At 38.7% G+C, this 15,101-nt stretch overlaps 1 protein-coding gene across 4 annotated transcripts in view; it reads right to left on the bottom strand.

Annotated features, from left to right (window-relative positions):
* The window catches only part of ST7 (suppression of tumorigenicity 7), a 120,840-nt gene extending 107,994 nt beyond the window's left edge, over positions 1–12,846 (bottom strand). Inside the window, exons 1-2 of one of the 4 annotated variants that reach the window (XM_087723637.1) lie at positions 12,537–12,672; positions 5,014–5,149 (exon numbers count right to left, since the gene is read on the bottom strand). In XM_087723637.1, coding sequence (XP_087579763.1) covers positions 5,014–5,098 — 85 coding nt within the window. In that variant the 5' untranslated portion in view covers positions 5,099–5,149; positions 12,537–12,672. Of the gene's footprint in view, positions 1–109; positions 216–5,013; positions 5,150–12,536 lie in introns of those variants that run through there. The other 3 variants (XM_087723636.1, XM_087723635.1, XM_087723639.1) reach the window with 3 other exon arrangements.
* Positions 12,847–15,101: the final 2,255 nt, after the last annotated feature.

Here is a 15,101-nt window from a genome sequence, read left to right as displayed (position 1 = left end):
ACAATTAAACAATTTGCCACACCAAGTCATTAAATAATTTATCATGCTATGAATTTTAATATTCAATAAATTAAAACTTTAATTGCTATATTGAAAACACTGTTTTTACCTGGCCCACTCATGACAGCTGTTGTTCAAAGATTCCGTATTTATTAGCTTAGAGAACTTTCTCTCTGCCAATAACCTTAGTACTGTCATGTGTGTTTATTTGAAAACAGGTTTTGCAACATATTACGAGAAAATCTGTAAGCATTCTTATCTCTAGTCACAGTCTCTGATTCTGGCCATTGTTTGATGGTGAAACATGAAAATTAATATTTGTTTAGCAGAACAATTTTATTAAAGGACAGTCAGCTTCATCTATGTAAGTAAATAGTCCATGTCTAACTAAAGTGTATGCAAGTTAGCTTTAAAATAGTGCTGCCTTTCTACTACTTTTATTCATTAGGACATTCGTAAAACCTCTCATATTTATTCAAGAGGTTAATCATGCTGGCCTATTACACAGTTTACAAGACTGCTTATCATGTTGCAAGTATAGACTACAATTTGAGCTGCATCACCCTACAGGCATATATAGTACACACACTTTGGAAAGACAGGAATAAGCAACAATAAGTCATTAAAAAAATTAAATCTATAAAGTATACATAGTGACAATTATATTATTGATATAATGCAGACCTGCACCTACACACATACCTACCTGTTGCTGAAAACACAACAACATGGCAAAATTCAGTGAGTTAATTAATACATACATATACTGTGATTAAAAATAGATAATTAAGTCTCTGGATAAACGTTAATTCAGATCGTTCTCTTTCTTATCTCCCTTGAAATTCCTTTGCTCACAAATAATTGTAATGTCTATTTCGCAACACTGGGGACTGAAATGTTCTTCTATTAATTTCGTTATTTCTTCTGCAGAGTCTGGATTAATTATCCTCTGCAGACTGTAAATGGGCACTACTACAGATAATGATAGACATCTCCCTTGTAGATGACAGATAAATGAATGAATCATTGATATTGTGGACTAGTTGTTTCATTTATTTATATACAGTATCATTCTAGACTCAGTTGTTAGCAGGGGTCTCAGAATACAAGATGGTGAAGATAACTGAAGTTGGGATGGGGCAGTTACAGTTTCCTAGAATCTGGTAAGCAGTCCCAGAGCCATGCGGTTCTGGGGTATTTGCCACTCTGCAAGGCAGGGTGCAGGAAGACCAGAAGGGCAGAGATTCGGGGGGTGGGGGAGAGATATGCGATTGGGAGAATTAGAGACAATCACTTAACTTTACTTAGGCTCAGGCTGGAAAGGACTAAGTCCAGAATGGCCTGGTTTGGCTTGAATTCTCAGCTAAGGATTTCAAGTAGAAATATATTGACTGGGAACAGATTAACGAAGTTGGAAGGGATCTTGTAGGTCATCTAGTCCAGTGGTCTCCAACCTTGGCAACTTTAAGATCTGTGGACTTCAACTCCCAGAGTTCTAGGAGTTGAAGTCCACAAGTCTTAAAGTTGCCAAGGTTGGAGACCACTGATCTAGTCCAACTCCCCAGCAGACCCTACACCATTTTTGACAGATGGCAGTCTCTTCTTGAAAGCTACCAGTGATGAAGCTCCCACAACTTCTGAAGGCAAGCTGTTCCATTAGTTGATTGCTCTCACTGTCAAAGAATTTCTCCTTATTTCCAGGTTGAATCTCTTGGTTTTTTTGTTCAGTTTCCATCCATTATTCCTTGTCTGGCCTTCATTATTCCTTTGGAAAATAGCTTGACACGCTCCTCTCTGTGGCAGCCCCCCAAATATTGGAACACTGCTATCATGTCTCCCCTGATCCTTCTCTTCAGTAGATTAGCCATGCCCAGTTCCTGCAACCATTCATTGTATGCTTTAGCCTCCAGTGCTCTTCTCTGCACTCTTTCTAGAGTCTCAAATTCTTTTTATAGTGTGGTGACCAAAACTGGGTGTGGTCTTACTAAGGCTTTATAGAGTGGTATTAGTACCTACTTTGATCTTGATTCAGTGGTGAGTTGCAGGCATACCAGGAGCACCACGTACCATTCCGGCACGGTGATCCGGAGGGCCCACCTGCCCACCCGCTGTCCTTTCCTGTATTTGAGCTCAGGGGCGCTTTTGCGAATGGAGTGTACGGCGCCTGCGTGATGCTTGGCCAAGCAGCTGGAGTATTGAGGAGGCATCGTGAAGCATCACAGGAGGTAAGGATGCATGCACATGCTGCGTGTGTGCGAGCACATGCTGTGCACATTCATGTGGTGGACACCAGGCCCCGTTGCATTGAACTGGTTGCACTGGGATCCGGAACCCACCACTGTCTTGATTGTATCCCTCTGTTAATACAATTTAGGATTGCACTGGCTTTTTTGGCTGCTGCCGCACAGTTAGCTCATATTTAATTGGTTGTCCACTAAGACTCCAAAGCCCTCTCACAGTTTCTGCTATTAAGCCTGGTTTCACCCAGTCTATATGTGTACTTTTTGCTTTTGTTGCCTAAGTGTAAGACTTTACTTTTCTCTACATTGAATTTAATTTTGTTAGATAGGACCTAGTGTTCAAGTCTGTCAAGATCCATGTGGATCCTGAGCCTATCATTTAGGGTGTTGGCTATTTCTGCCAGTTTAGTATCATTTGCAAATGTGGTAAGTTCCCCTTCTGTTCCCTCATCTAAGTCATTTATAAAGATATTGAAGAGTACTGGGGCTAAGACAGAACCAAATGCAAAGAATGGATTAAGCAGCTCTGCTTTCTCTCTGCCACCTGTTACTTCTTTGTCGTGTTCTCTCTTTAGTGGACCGACTGTTTCCTTGATTTTTTTTCTTGTTATTTATATGTTGGTAGAAACAATTTTAAAAATTAGCTTTGACTTTTGTTGCAAGTCTTTGTTCATTATGAGCCCTTGCTTTCCTGACTTAATCTTTGCAGTGATTTTTGATTTGATTTTGATTTATTTATTTATAGGCCGCCCTTTTCCCTGAGGGGACTCAGGGCGGCTTACAATCAAAAAGGAAGGGGAGTGTAGGACAATATCAAAAAGAAATGTGCACAAAGTAAATTAGACAATAAAACTCAACATTCACTCAGCATTCGGGAGGGGCGAAAATAAGATTATCCCCAGGCCTGACGGGTTAGCCAGTTCTTGAGGGCTGTGCGGAAGGCCTGGACGGTGGTGAGGGTACGAATCTCCATGGGGAGATTGTTCCATAGTGTCCGAGCCGCAACAGAGAAGGCTCTCCTCCGAGTAGTCGCCAGTCGGCACTGACTGGCGGATGGAATACGGAGGAGGCCAACTCTGTGCGATCTGATGGGACGCAGGGAGGTAATTGGCAGAAGGCGGTCTCTCAAATAGCCAGATCCACTACCATGGAGCGCTTTATAGGTGGTGAGTAAGACCTTGAAGTGCACCCGGAGACCAACAGGTAGCCAGTGCAGCTCACGGAGGATCAGTTTTATGTGGGCGAACCGTGGTGCGCCCACGATCACTCGCGCGGCCGCATTCTGGACTAGCTGAAGTCTTCGGATGCTCTTCAAGGGCAGCCCCATGTAGAGCACATTACAGTATTCCAGCCTAGAGATCACAAGGGCTCGAGTGACTGTTGTGAGGGCCTCCCGGTTCAGGTAGGGCCGCAACTGTGTCTGTCTATCTGCTGATATTCTGCCCTAGTTATGTGTCCTTCTTTCCATTTTTTGTACTTGTCCTTTTTGTCTTTCAATTTGTCAAGGAGATCTTTGTGCAGCCATGCTGGCTTCTTGGATTTCTTGTTTTTCTTTTTCAGCAGTATTGTGCTGGACTGGACTTTGATGATCGTATTTTTCAGCTTCCCAAGCTTGAGTTGTTTTTCTCTTTAGGATTTTCATCCAAAGAATCTTTCCCAAATTCTCTCTGAGCTTGTTAAAATAAGCTCTTTTAAAGTCTAGGACTCTGGTATCATTGTGTTCTATTTATTGTGTTTGTGTTATGTTGAATTGTCCCTATAGTTCCCTCTTTTACCTTTTGAACAACAAAGTTGTCGTCTAGATTGGTCAGGAACTTATTCAATTTCTCATTTGGTGCAGAATTAGTCTTCCCATTGATGTCAGGGTAATTAAAGTCCCCATTACAATTGTAGTGTGTTTCCTACATATATTATGTAGTTAGTTGGTTGGCAAAAAGTACATCTATTTTTTCTGCTTGGTTGGGTGGCCTGTACTATACACCTATGGCAAAAAAAGGTTGTGAGGAAGAAACAGAAGAGAGCTAGCAGGATGCCTATTTAATAATGTTTTTAATGTTTTTTTACAAAAAAAATATTTCAATGTGTACCTTTTTTCTTTTTTTACTTCCAAGTTTCATGTTAAGCTAAATTTTCAATAGATTTTCAGTTTATGTCCTTTTCAACAATACATACTTCATTGCATTTATGTTGTTGGATATGCAGTGAAGTTAATGCTTTATTTAAATATATTGTTCTGTTTTAGGAACAATTATATGTATTTGAGATGTAAAATAATCAAATATTTGATTTTTAGTGAATGACTCAAGGTGGTAAACATACATAATATTCTTTCTTTATTTTTTTCCACAAGAAGTCCTGTGAGGTGGTTTGAGATGAGTGTGTGACTGGTCCAGTCCATTGTCTATTTCCTGACAATTGCTAGATCTTAATATTTTATGAGACAGTAAGAAAAGTTTGAGTTCATATAAGATAAAAGAGAGTTGGCAATGAAATGATATTCCCCACATCCATATTTCCAGATAGGTAGAAGCTCTTGGCTGATCTTAACTGATATCTAAAAGCTAGGGAGAATAAGATTTGAATTAGTATTTGAGTTCATCTGGTCATCAAGGCCTCAAGCTAGAGTGTGAAGTGGAAAAAAACAGATACTAATATGATATCAAGTGGACTCTATTCCTATAGGAGTAATGCAATTCCATGCATTCCTAGCCTTGCATAGATTCATGTGGACCAATATAAACATAATTCTGGAGAAACGGGTGATTCTATTTACCTCTTCCCACCAGATAATAATAATCTGTCCCACGAGATCTAAGAGAGTGGGCATGCTCTGTGTCAGTCCTATGAAGCAGTGTCATCTGGCAGGACACAGTCAACGTTTCTCTGTTATGATGTCTTCTATCTGCTATCTGGAATATTAGAAACAACGCTTTGATTATTGCACACTTAATGCAACTTGTTGTTAGTCAAGTATTTCATAATCCCTTTCCCAAACACAAGCTGTTCAGTTCAGTGTCAACCTATATATTCTGAAGATTATGACAGATGGTTTATAAAAAGATTTGACAACATATTAAGAGGAAGCAAGAATCAGCCCGCTTAGCAATAGTGCAGATCATCTGAGACTTCATTACAAGCATATTGATGATCAAAAGAAAAGAAGTCTGATTCCTTGTTGTTTGTTCTTTTCCTACTCAAATTTATAATCTTTTTAAAAGGTATTACGTAACATGTCCACAGTTCTACCTACAATGAAATCTAAGGGAGTCAATGATTTTAACTTTTATTGTGTTTAAAGTCTGACCTCTAGTGTCAAGTCTAATATAAAAATTTAGCCATTGTGAAAAATAAACCTGTTCAGAGTTCTTGAAATTTGTACATTTTCTTATTTACAATAGAAATATTCAAATGGAATCTCCTAAAACATAATTTTAACATTAAGGGGGTTATATATAAAATATGAAAACAAAACAATGGAAGTCCCAAGTATGTTTATGACAATCAAATTCTCATAACTTTCTAATAAATTCCACCACAATTTATCAGTATGTTTAATGTTTTACAGAATGGAATGGAATAGGAATTATTCTTTCTTGGCCAAATGTGATTGGACAGATAAGGAATTTGTCTCTGGTGCATAAGCTCTCAGTGTACATAGAAACAAGAAAATGATAAGTCATATGTTATAAATGATAAGATACCAATAGGAGAAGGTAGTAGGTAAGATGAGAAGGTGGGAAGGTGGGAAAGATGAGATGAGAAAAGAGCAAATTCATAGTAACAAAGATTTATCATACTTTCTAATTAATTCAAATGGTCAAAATAAGATTCTGAACTTTCAAAATGATAAAAAGCAATTGCAACAATACACAGTCATCAAAATTTTCTTTGTTAAATTGAAGTTTGTGTTTGTTTAATAAATTTTTGGCCCACTTATAACATAGCTTTTAAATTATAATTCAAGTGATTAATTCATTATTACATTCATAATTGTAAAATGTTAAAAGAGATTCTTCAACTTAGATTTCAAACAAGCATATTTTTAAATTAATTTAATTCAGTTTTCAAAGAAAGATTTAAAAGATAATTATATTTATTTCCATGAACAAGCAAATTTTACACCTGGAACAATATACTTAGATCATAGCCTGGATTCCACCATACTATCAGAAACATGAATATATGAATCTCTACACCATATTTTTTTCATACCTAAAGATGTGTGGACTTCAACTTCCAAAATACATCTTACAGTTGCCAAGTTGGGGGGGGGGGGAACCTGCTTTTACACAATGTGCTATATTTTCTGGAATGCCTTTCAAGAACATCTACTATTAACAATATCTTCCTGTGTTGTCTGAATAACAACCAGTTTTAGAAGAAATTATTGATGTTTAAATAGATATGCACAATCATCACTGGAGTTTATCTTTCCAGTTAAAAAAGGTACTAATATTCCTTTCAAATGCAATTGATGCTCAGGCTATTGCACATGAGAAATATCACCTGAAACAGTTTTATAGATACAGTACAAATTTTATTTTATGATTGTTAAGATGAAGCAATTGTGATCCGCAAGGTTGTTGCTGTTTTCCTTATCTTATTTTCCCCCAGCTCAGAGAGTTTGATAAAACGATGTAACTCCATAGCAAGTTAAATGAAACTTTTTCATTAACAGAAATAAACAAATTCAGATGTTTATAGAAGGAAAACCTTATTTTTTTCATTTCACAGAATTCCACAGGATACAAAACAGATAATGCTAAAGACCAAACAATGCTGTTTTAATCATTTTCACATCTGAATCCAACCTTAACATTCTGTGAGAAAGACATTGATTTTGAAACTAATTCAAAAATATTACTTTTGGACTTTTATTTCTCAGATATCTCTGGGAAACTGCTACTTGACATTGGCCACAGATGGGACTACAGATGGGATTGTGGTCAATGAAAGAGACATTCTAGTCCTATTTGAAGCATGAAAGCCAACCTCACAGAGTTATGGAGAAAATAGGAGGAGGAAGAACTATTCGATATGTTCACCACCTGGACCTATTTATGAAAATAATAAAAGTGGGATATAAATAAATACTAAATATATTTTAAAAATTAGTCAAACAGAAAAAACAATAATGAAGGAACACATGGGGGAATCTGAAAGAACTGACTCGTCAGCAGTCTGGAGGATTTCATTTGTGAGAGAAGGAATATTTTCAGAATATGCTGCTGATGAAATAATCCAAAATTTAAAATATAAAGGAAAAAATAAAAAGGTATTGTGCAAAACTTCCATGACATAGAATGAAACAAAATAAGTAAAATTTAAGCCCTTATCCAAATATATGCACTTCAAAGATTAAAAAAAGAAGAATATCAGATGATATTTCAATCTGATATTTCTAGAAGGGAATACTGCTTTTGGCAAATCTAAATAGCTTTATTTTTTTCCTGGCCTACCAGTTCTACTAAGAACTATATTTAAATGCATTAAATTCATTAAATAAGTTGTTTATATCTCGACTAAGAAATAAATACATCTTTGTCTTCTTTTAGTAACTAACAACTTCTGATTCAAACTTTGAATTACAGTATATATCCATTCTTTAGACTTAAATGTAACAACCTTGTTTTTGTTGTTTAATAAAAGCATTGCATTATTCTTTTCTGTCAGATGACTATCCAGCTTGTTTTTCATAATCTCCAGCAAAGGAAAACTCACTATTTTGTGTGGCAGTTGTTTCCAATGGCTGGTAGCCTGTTACGGTCAGGAAGTTCTTTCTGACATTCAATCAAAAGCTGCTTCCTTGTCCACCTATTGGTTCCAGTCCTGTCCTCCAGGCCAATGGAAAATAAGTTGACTGCCTCTTTTGTATACCCAAATTAGAATTGTTCAGCAATATATCTGCAAGTGTTTGGGTCTGTGTGTGAGTTAGGAGAAGCTTGTGGTGCTATGCTTCTGCCATAATTTCTCCCAAATTTGTATTTAAAACATATATTTTCAAAGAAAGTTAATAATAATTTATTAAACTTCTACGCCACCTAATTCTTGTCAATTTAAGGCAACTCACAACAACCAAATAAATTATAATAAAACCATAAAACAAAGATAAAAGATGGCAGATGTACAGAAAGTTAGTATGGTGTTACAACTAAAGCTCAATGTAATATTGTTTGCTGCTCAGAGTTGTTTGGATATAAGATGGGCAGCAAATAAAATTTATAAACAAACAAACAAATAAATAAATAAAGATATACCATGCAAAGGGGATTTACCTGTTTTTATAATGTTGAAAAAGAAAAAAAGTAATAGGATTTTTTAAGTTTAGTAACAAAATCTCTTCCATATTATCAGAATAGAATAGAATAGAATAACAGAGTTGGAAGGGACCTTGGAGGTCTTCTAATCCAACCCCCTGCTTAGGCCCCTACACCACTTCAGACAAATGGTTATCCAACATCTTCTTAAAAACTTCCAGTCTTGGAGCGTTCATAACTTGTGTAGGCAAGTTGTTCCACTGATAAATTGTTCTAACTGTCAGGAAATTTCTCCTTAGTTCTAAGTTGCTTCTCTCATTGATTCATTTCCACCCATTGCTTCTTGTTCTATCCTCAGGTGCTTTGGAGAATAGCTTGACTCCCTCTTCTTTGGGGCAGCCCCTGGGATATTGGAATACTACTATCATGTCACCCTGAGTTCTTCTTTTCATTAAACTACAGGTGAAACTCGAAAAATTAGAATATTGTGCAAAAGTTCATTTATTTCAGTAATGCAACTTAAAAGGTGAAACTAATATATGAGACTCAATACATGCAAAGCAAGATAGTTCAAGCTGTGATTTGTCATAATTGTGATGATTATGGCTTACAGCTCATGAAAACCCCAAAGCCACAATTTCAGAAAATTAGGATATTACATGCAATCAATAAAACAAGGATTGTACATAGAACAATATCAGATCTCTGAAAAGTAGATGTATGCATATGTACTCAGTACTTGGTTTGGGCCCCTTTTGCAGCAATTACTGCCTCAATGCGGCATGGCATGGAAGCTATCAGCCTGTGGCACTGCTGAGTTGTTATGGAAGACCAGGATGCTTCAATAGCGGCCTTTAGCTCTTCTGCATTGTTCAGTCTCATGTCTCTCATCTTTTTCTTTGCAATGCCCCATAGATTCCCTATGGGGTTCAGGTCAAGCGAGTTTGCTGGCCAATCAAGCACAGTAACCCCGGTCATTGAACCAGATTTTGGTGCTTTTGACAGTGTGGGCAGGTACCAAGTCCTGCTGGAAAATGAAGTCAGCATCCCCATAAAACTCATCTGCGGAAGGAAGCATGAAGTGCCTCTCCATTCTTCCTCCATACTCCTTGGTTTCCAAATGAGATGCAAAAGTTGCTCTCATCAGAAAAGAGGACTTTGGACCATTGAGCAAGAGACCAGGTCTGTTTTTCTTTAGCCCAGGTAAGACGCTTCTGAAGTTGTTTGTTGTTCAGGAGTGGCTTGACAAGAGGAATACGACATTTGAAGCCCATGTCCAGGATCCGTCTGTGTGTGGTGGCTCTTGACGCACTGACTCCAGCCTCAGTCCACTCCTTGTGAAAGTCCCCAAAACTTTTGAATGACCTTTTCCTGGTAATTCTCTCCAGGCTGCGGTCATCCCTGCTGCTTGTGCACCTTTTTCTTCCACTTTTCCCTTCCACATAACTTTCTATTAAAGTATTTTGATACAGCACTTTGGGAACATCCAACTTCTTTTCCAATTACCTTTTGAGGCTTTCCCTCCTTATGGAGGGTGTCAATGATGGTTTTCTGCACAACTATCAGGTTAGCAGTCTTTCCCATGATTGATTCCTATTGAACCAGACTGAGAGACCATTTAAAGGCTCAGGAACCCTTTGCAGGTGTTATGGCTTAATTAGCTGATTAGAGTGGGACACTTTGAACCTAGAATATTGCACCTTTTCACAATATTCTAATTTTCTGAGATTGTGGATTTGGGGTTTTCATGAGCCATAATCATCACAATTATGACTAATCACAGTTTGAACTATCTTGCTTTGCATGTAATGAGTCTATCTCACATATTAATTTCACCTTTTAAGTTACATTACTGAAATAAATGAACTTTTGCAAGATATTCTATTTTTTTGAGTTTCACCTGTAGATATACCCAATTTCAGCAACTGTTCTTTATATGTTTTAATCTCCAGTCCACTAATTTGTTAGATAGGACCCAATGTTCAAGTTTGTCAAGATTCTTTTGTATCTTAAGCCTATCTTCTGGAGCGTTGGCTATTACTGCCAGCTTGGTCTGAAAATTTGATGAGTTCCTCATCTGTCCTCTGATCTAAATCATTGATGAAGATGTTGAAGAGTACTGGGCCTAAAACAGAGCCTTGGGGTACCCACTGCATACTTCTCTCCATGTAGATGCAGTTCTATTATCAATGTTAAAAAGAAAAAGAAAAGAAAAACATACCTAAAAACAAAATAGATAAAATACTTAGGTTTTTTCCTTTCCCCTTTTTTCCAACTGATTTTCAGAGTCTGTCGGTGTAAACCCTAGTCTAAATGCTTGTATTTTTTTTCTTGCTGCATTTTTTTCTTCTGCTCAGACATGTCTGATTTTCAAAAACTGCCTGGATAATTCCCTTTGGGGTTTTTTTCACAAGTTTTTTCAGAAGTGGTTTGCCATTGTTTTATTCTTAGCGTTGAGAGAAAATGACTGGCCAAAGATCACCCAGTTGGTTTTGTGCCTAAGGCAGGACTAGAAGTCACAATCTCCCTGTTTCCCTTATCCACTACACCAAAAGGGTTCTCATTTACACACATAACAAAGTGTGAAAAGCACACTAGTATTTACAATCATTTTTGCCTCTTGGAGCAAACATTCTTTCCTTCAACAGACCACATACTAGCTTCTACTTTTCTGCCAATATTTGTACTTTTAAACTTCCATATGCATTTCATTATTTTTAGTAAAATATATATATGTGAAAGTAGTCATCTCAAAATATTCATCTTCCCGATCTAATTTTTAGGCATTTATGAATTATTTCATACAAATATCTGGATATATTCAAACTGTATAACTCAATAATATTCAAAAGCAAGTCCTAATCTTTGTTACCACCTGTTGTATGTTGACATCATGCCACTTCAAAGTTCTAAAAACAGTATGACAAACAACACATTAATCTCCATACCATTCCAATATTGGTGTATTAGTGATTATGTGTCTGACATACAGCATAACTTATTTATAACTACATTTTTAAATGGATAAGGAAAAGTGTTAAGAGTTCTGGCCACAAGACCACTATCCTACTTGCTCAACATGCTGATGTTGTTGCTGCTGCTTGAGATCAAATAGAGCAAGGAGCAAGGCTATCCAGAGCTTGGAAAGATCAGCCTGTGACTTATGGCATGTCATAATTTTCTGCTGTTGTTGACCCAGCATTCTGTCCCTACCAATTACTTGTTTTTGTAGATGTGCAGTGGAATCACAGTCTTTCCCTGTAGCATGGAAAATGCTTCACTTTGCCCTGTTTATTCACTACTTTCATGTAGAAGAAACATGCCAACTCTCACAGTAGTGATTATTATGATAGTTAAATGGAACTTCCATAGTTGCCTGTTCACCAAACCTATGGACAGGATTATGGTTACTCCTATCCCCACTCAACATGTTGACCAAAACCTCTAAAAGCTGCAGCCTTACACACTCATAGAGGCAAGATCTGGAAAGATTTTTCTAGTTTGGTTGGCGTTTAAAGTGCATAGTTGTTGTCACATGCCGGTGCAGGAACACCCCTCCAATACTTTTCCATAACAGTTTTAGTTTGGATCAGAACAGTCTAACCAGCCAACCAGCTTTCCCAAACGTTCCCACTCTTTCTCTACACGAGGAAATTGGGGAGGAGGTGGTGAGCATAAAACCTGGATAACCCGACTCAAAAATGCCTCCTACGGAGTCTCATGGGGCTGAAACGGAGTTACTTTTCTTTCTAATAGGGAAGAAACAAACAAACCAGGGCAAACACCCAGCCCGAGTCCTCTCCAATTTTACTACCTAAGAAGTACAACAGGAGCAGAAGAAAATCGTTACACTTCCCCGCCATCAAGAGCGACGGTGTTTTTAGCCTGCGGCGTGGAGCTGGGTGGGCTCTAAAGAAAGTTTCTAGTCTTTTCCCTCCAGAGAACCCATCATCCGCCACCTTCCAGCCACCCCGGAGCTGCACAGCCGGAAACCCTCGGCGTAAGTTAGGCGAGGAGAGGAAAAAGGCGCGTTGGTTACCTGAAGTCAGGTTGTCACTGATCTTTAAAGGGACCCTCAAGATGTAGACGAGAAAAAGCATGGCCAAGAACCAGAGAGTCCACAAGTACGTCCAGGACCAGAGGATGCAGGACTTGAGTTGCTCCAGAAAACCGCCCCCGGTTTCGGCCATGCTTGGGGAAGAAAGGGAGCCGGGGGCGGCTGGAGAGGGGCAGAGCGAAACCACCCGCGCTCTGCAGTTCGCGCTCTGCTACCCTCGACCTCGCACTGTCTACTCCTGGATGATTCATTTCTCCCAAAGTAACGTGTCCCGCTCGACCTCCTCCCTCTCTCGGGGTTTCCACGCAAACATCTATTTCAGACTCGGCTTGAGCGGGTAAACAAAGCCAGCTGTAACAGGAGCCTCTTCCCTCCCACCCTCCGTCCCTCGCCTCCCAACAAACTCTCTTCTACTTCTTGGTTTGCACCGGCATGCAAGGCTACCTCCGGAGGCCAAAGTCAACACAGTTCCTGTCTCTGCAGTGCCCTAAACTTACAAACCGAGGGCAAAAACAGGGAGGAGGCCAACGGGAAGGGAGTCATTCAGAAGAAATAGCCTCCACTTTGATTTCATTTAGCTGTGTCTTTTTCCTTTCCGTTTTCGAGGGCAGCCCGGTCTCTTCTCCTACCATCCCCATTAAATAAGGAAAGCCTTAATTTTAAGTACCGTGGAATCTGGAATATCCTCCATGTTCCCCCCGGGGGGTGGGGGGAGGCTTGGGATGAAGCTAGGGTAACATACAAAAACAGGTCGTTAAAAGCACCTTTAGCTAAAGGACTTTAAAGTGGGAGATAAGTCTGTCTACCAAATTCTTACAATCTAGAGCAGTGGTCTCCAACCTTGGCAACTTTAAGACCTTTAAGCAAAGCTGGCTGAGGAACTCTGGGGGTTGAAGTCCACAAGCCTTAAAGTTGCCAAGGTTGGAGACCACTGATCTAGAGAACCATCCCAAAAATTGGGGGTGAGATATATTGGCCCTTTCCGCAATAAAAGGATTATTAACCCAATGATTGTTGAGCTGCCAAAAAGCTCATATGTGTATACCCAGTATTTCATTGCAGCCTGTTGAAACCAGAAATCACATCTTTCCATCCGGAATAGCAACCACCTCTCAACCCCTTGTGATTGAGGGAGAGCAGCACTTTGAAGTCAAAGGCATCTTGGACTCTTGTATACATTGGGGGGAAACCCAGTATTTGGTAGAGTAGGACGTTCCCCCCACAGACTCTGAATGGGTCACCTCCCAACATATCAAAGCCCCCAACTGCTTAAAAAATTCTATGATCAATACCCAGATAAACCCCATTGAACTATTTGCTAATTTAGAATCTTTGTATATCTCTCCCTCCTTTCTTCTTCTTCTTCTTCTTCTTCTTCTTCTTCTTCTTCTTCTTCTTCTTCTTCTTCTTCTTCTTCTTCTTCTTCTTCTTTTTCTTTTTCTTCTTCTTCTTCTTCTTCTTCTTCTTCTTCTTCCTTCTTTCTTCTTTTGCTGAACTAACATCTCTCTCAAAGGGGGCAGAATGTCAGATCTGCTTGGCTTAGCTTGGCATCGCGCAGGCATTCTGCCATCAAAAACTGAAAAAAGGGGGTGGATAGAAGGGCAATAAAGCTGTGTGGGTATGTGATGGGAAATCAGGAGAGGGGAATGACAGATGATAAAGATCAGAGCAGCTGGATCTAGTTTGTACCAGCAACCCAAGGCCAGGCACCCTGAGAAAATATGCGGACCACCCCCAAACATCTCAGTGTTCTCAAAACATTTTGGTAAGCTCCAGTTGGCTGGAAATGGAATGGTGTCGCATTGTGATTGTAGTAAGTGGGCTGACTAGTCGTAAGTCACTTTTACTGTTGTTACTTTAATCACTAAACAAATGGTCGTAAGCTGAGGACAACCTATATAGTTTTTGCCCCCTAGAAACTGATGAAGGAATCATCTCAACAAAGAAACTCGCTGTTTCCAGAAACCTAAGAGTTGGATGAAGCCTATTTAAACAACTAAGTCCAGTTTAATACAGGATCCAAATTAAAGTTTATAGTTTTAATGCTTTTTGTGCAATGTTCAGAATTGTTCAGCATTGGGTGGCACATAAACTAAAGCCAAGTAAACTTGATAGTCATGCCCTGCCTTTGCTTAAATATACCTTCTAAAAAGGATTCTACCAACTTTCTCAGTAATCACTTCCATGGTTTAACATAATTATTACCATTAAAAACCAATTTTCAGGCAAAATTTTCATTGTTTGTTCCACATTCTCATGCGATATGGAATAGATCTTGCTTTCTTCTATGTGACATCCTGTCCAGTATGATTGGTCACATATCCCCTCAATCATCTTTCCTCAAATTTAAACATTTATCTAAAAATCTCCTTAATTTATCAAGATTAATTTTCCAGAATCCTGATCACTCTTGTTCTTTCCAACTGCATCTTTAAAATCTGGAACTGAATGCAGCAGTTGGGGGGTGGAGGGGTGGGGGGGGGGTGTCTATGAACTATTGCTTTCTCAACTTGGAAACAATTTCTGCTAATGCAAACTAACATTACA

Source organism: Thamnophis sirtalis, unplaced genomic scaffold (assembly GCF_051295495.1).
Source record: "Thamnophis sirtalis isolate CommonGarterSnake01/CBP01778 unplaced genomic scaffold, rThaSir2_p1.2 scaffold_9, whole genome shotgun sequence".
Classification (NCBI taxonomy): domain Eukaryota; kingdom Metazoa; phylum Chordata; class Lepidosauria; order Squamata; family Natricidae; genus Thamnophis; species Thamnophis sirtalis.
This window is presented reverse-complemented; position numbering and strand designations above follow the sequence as displayed.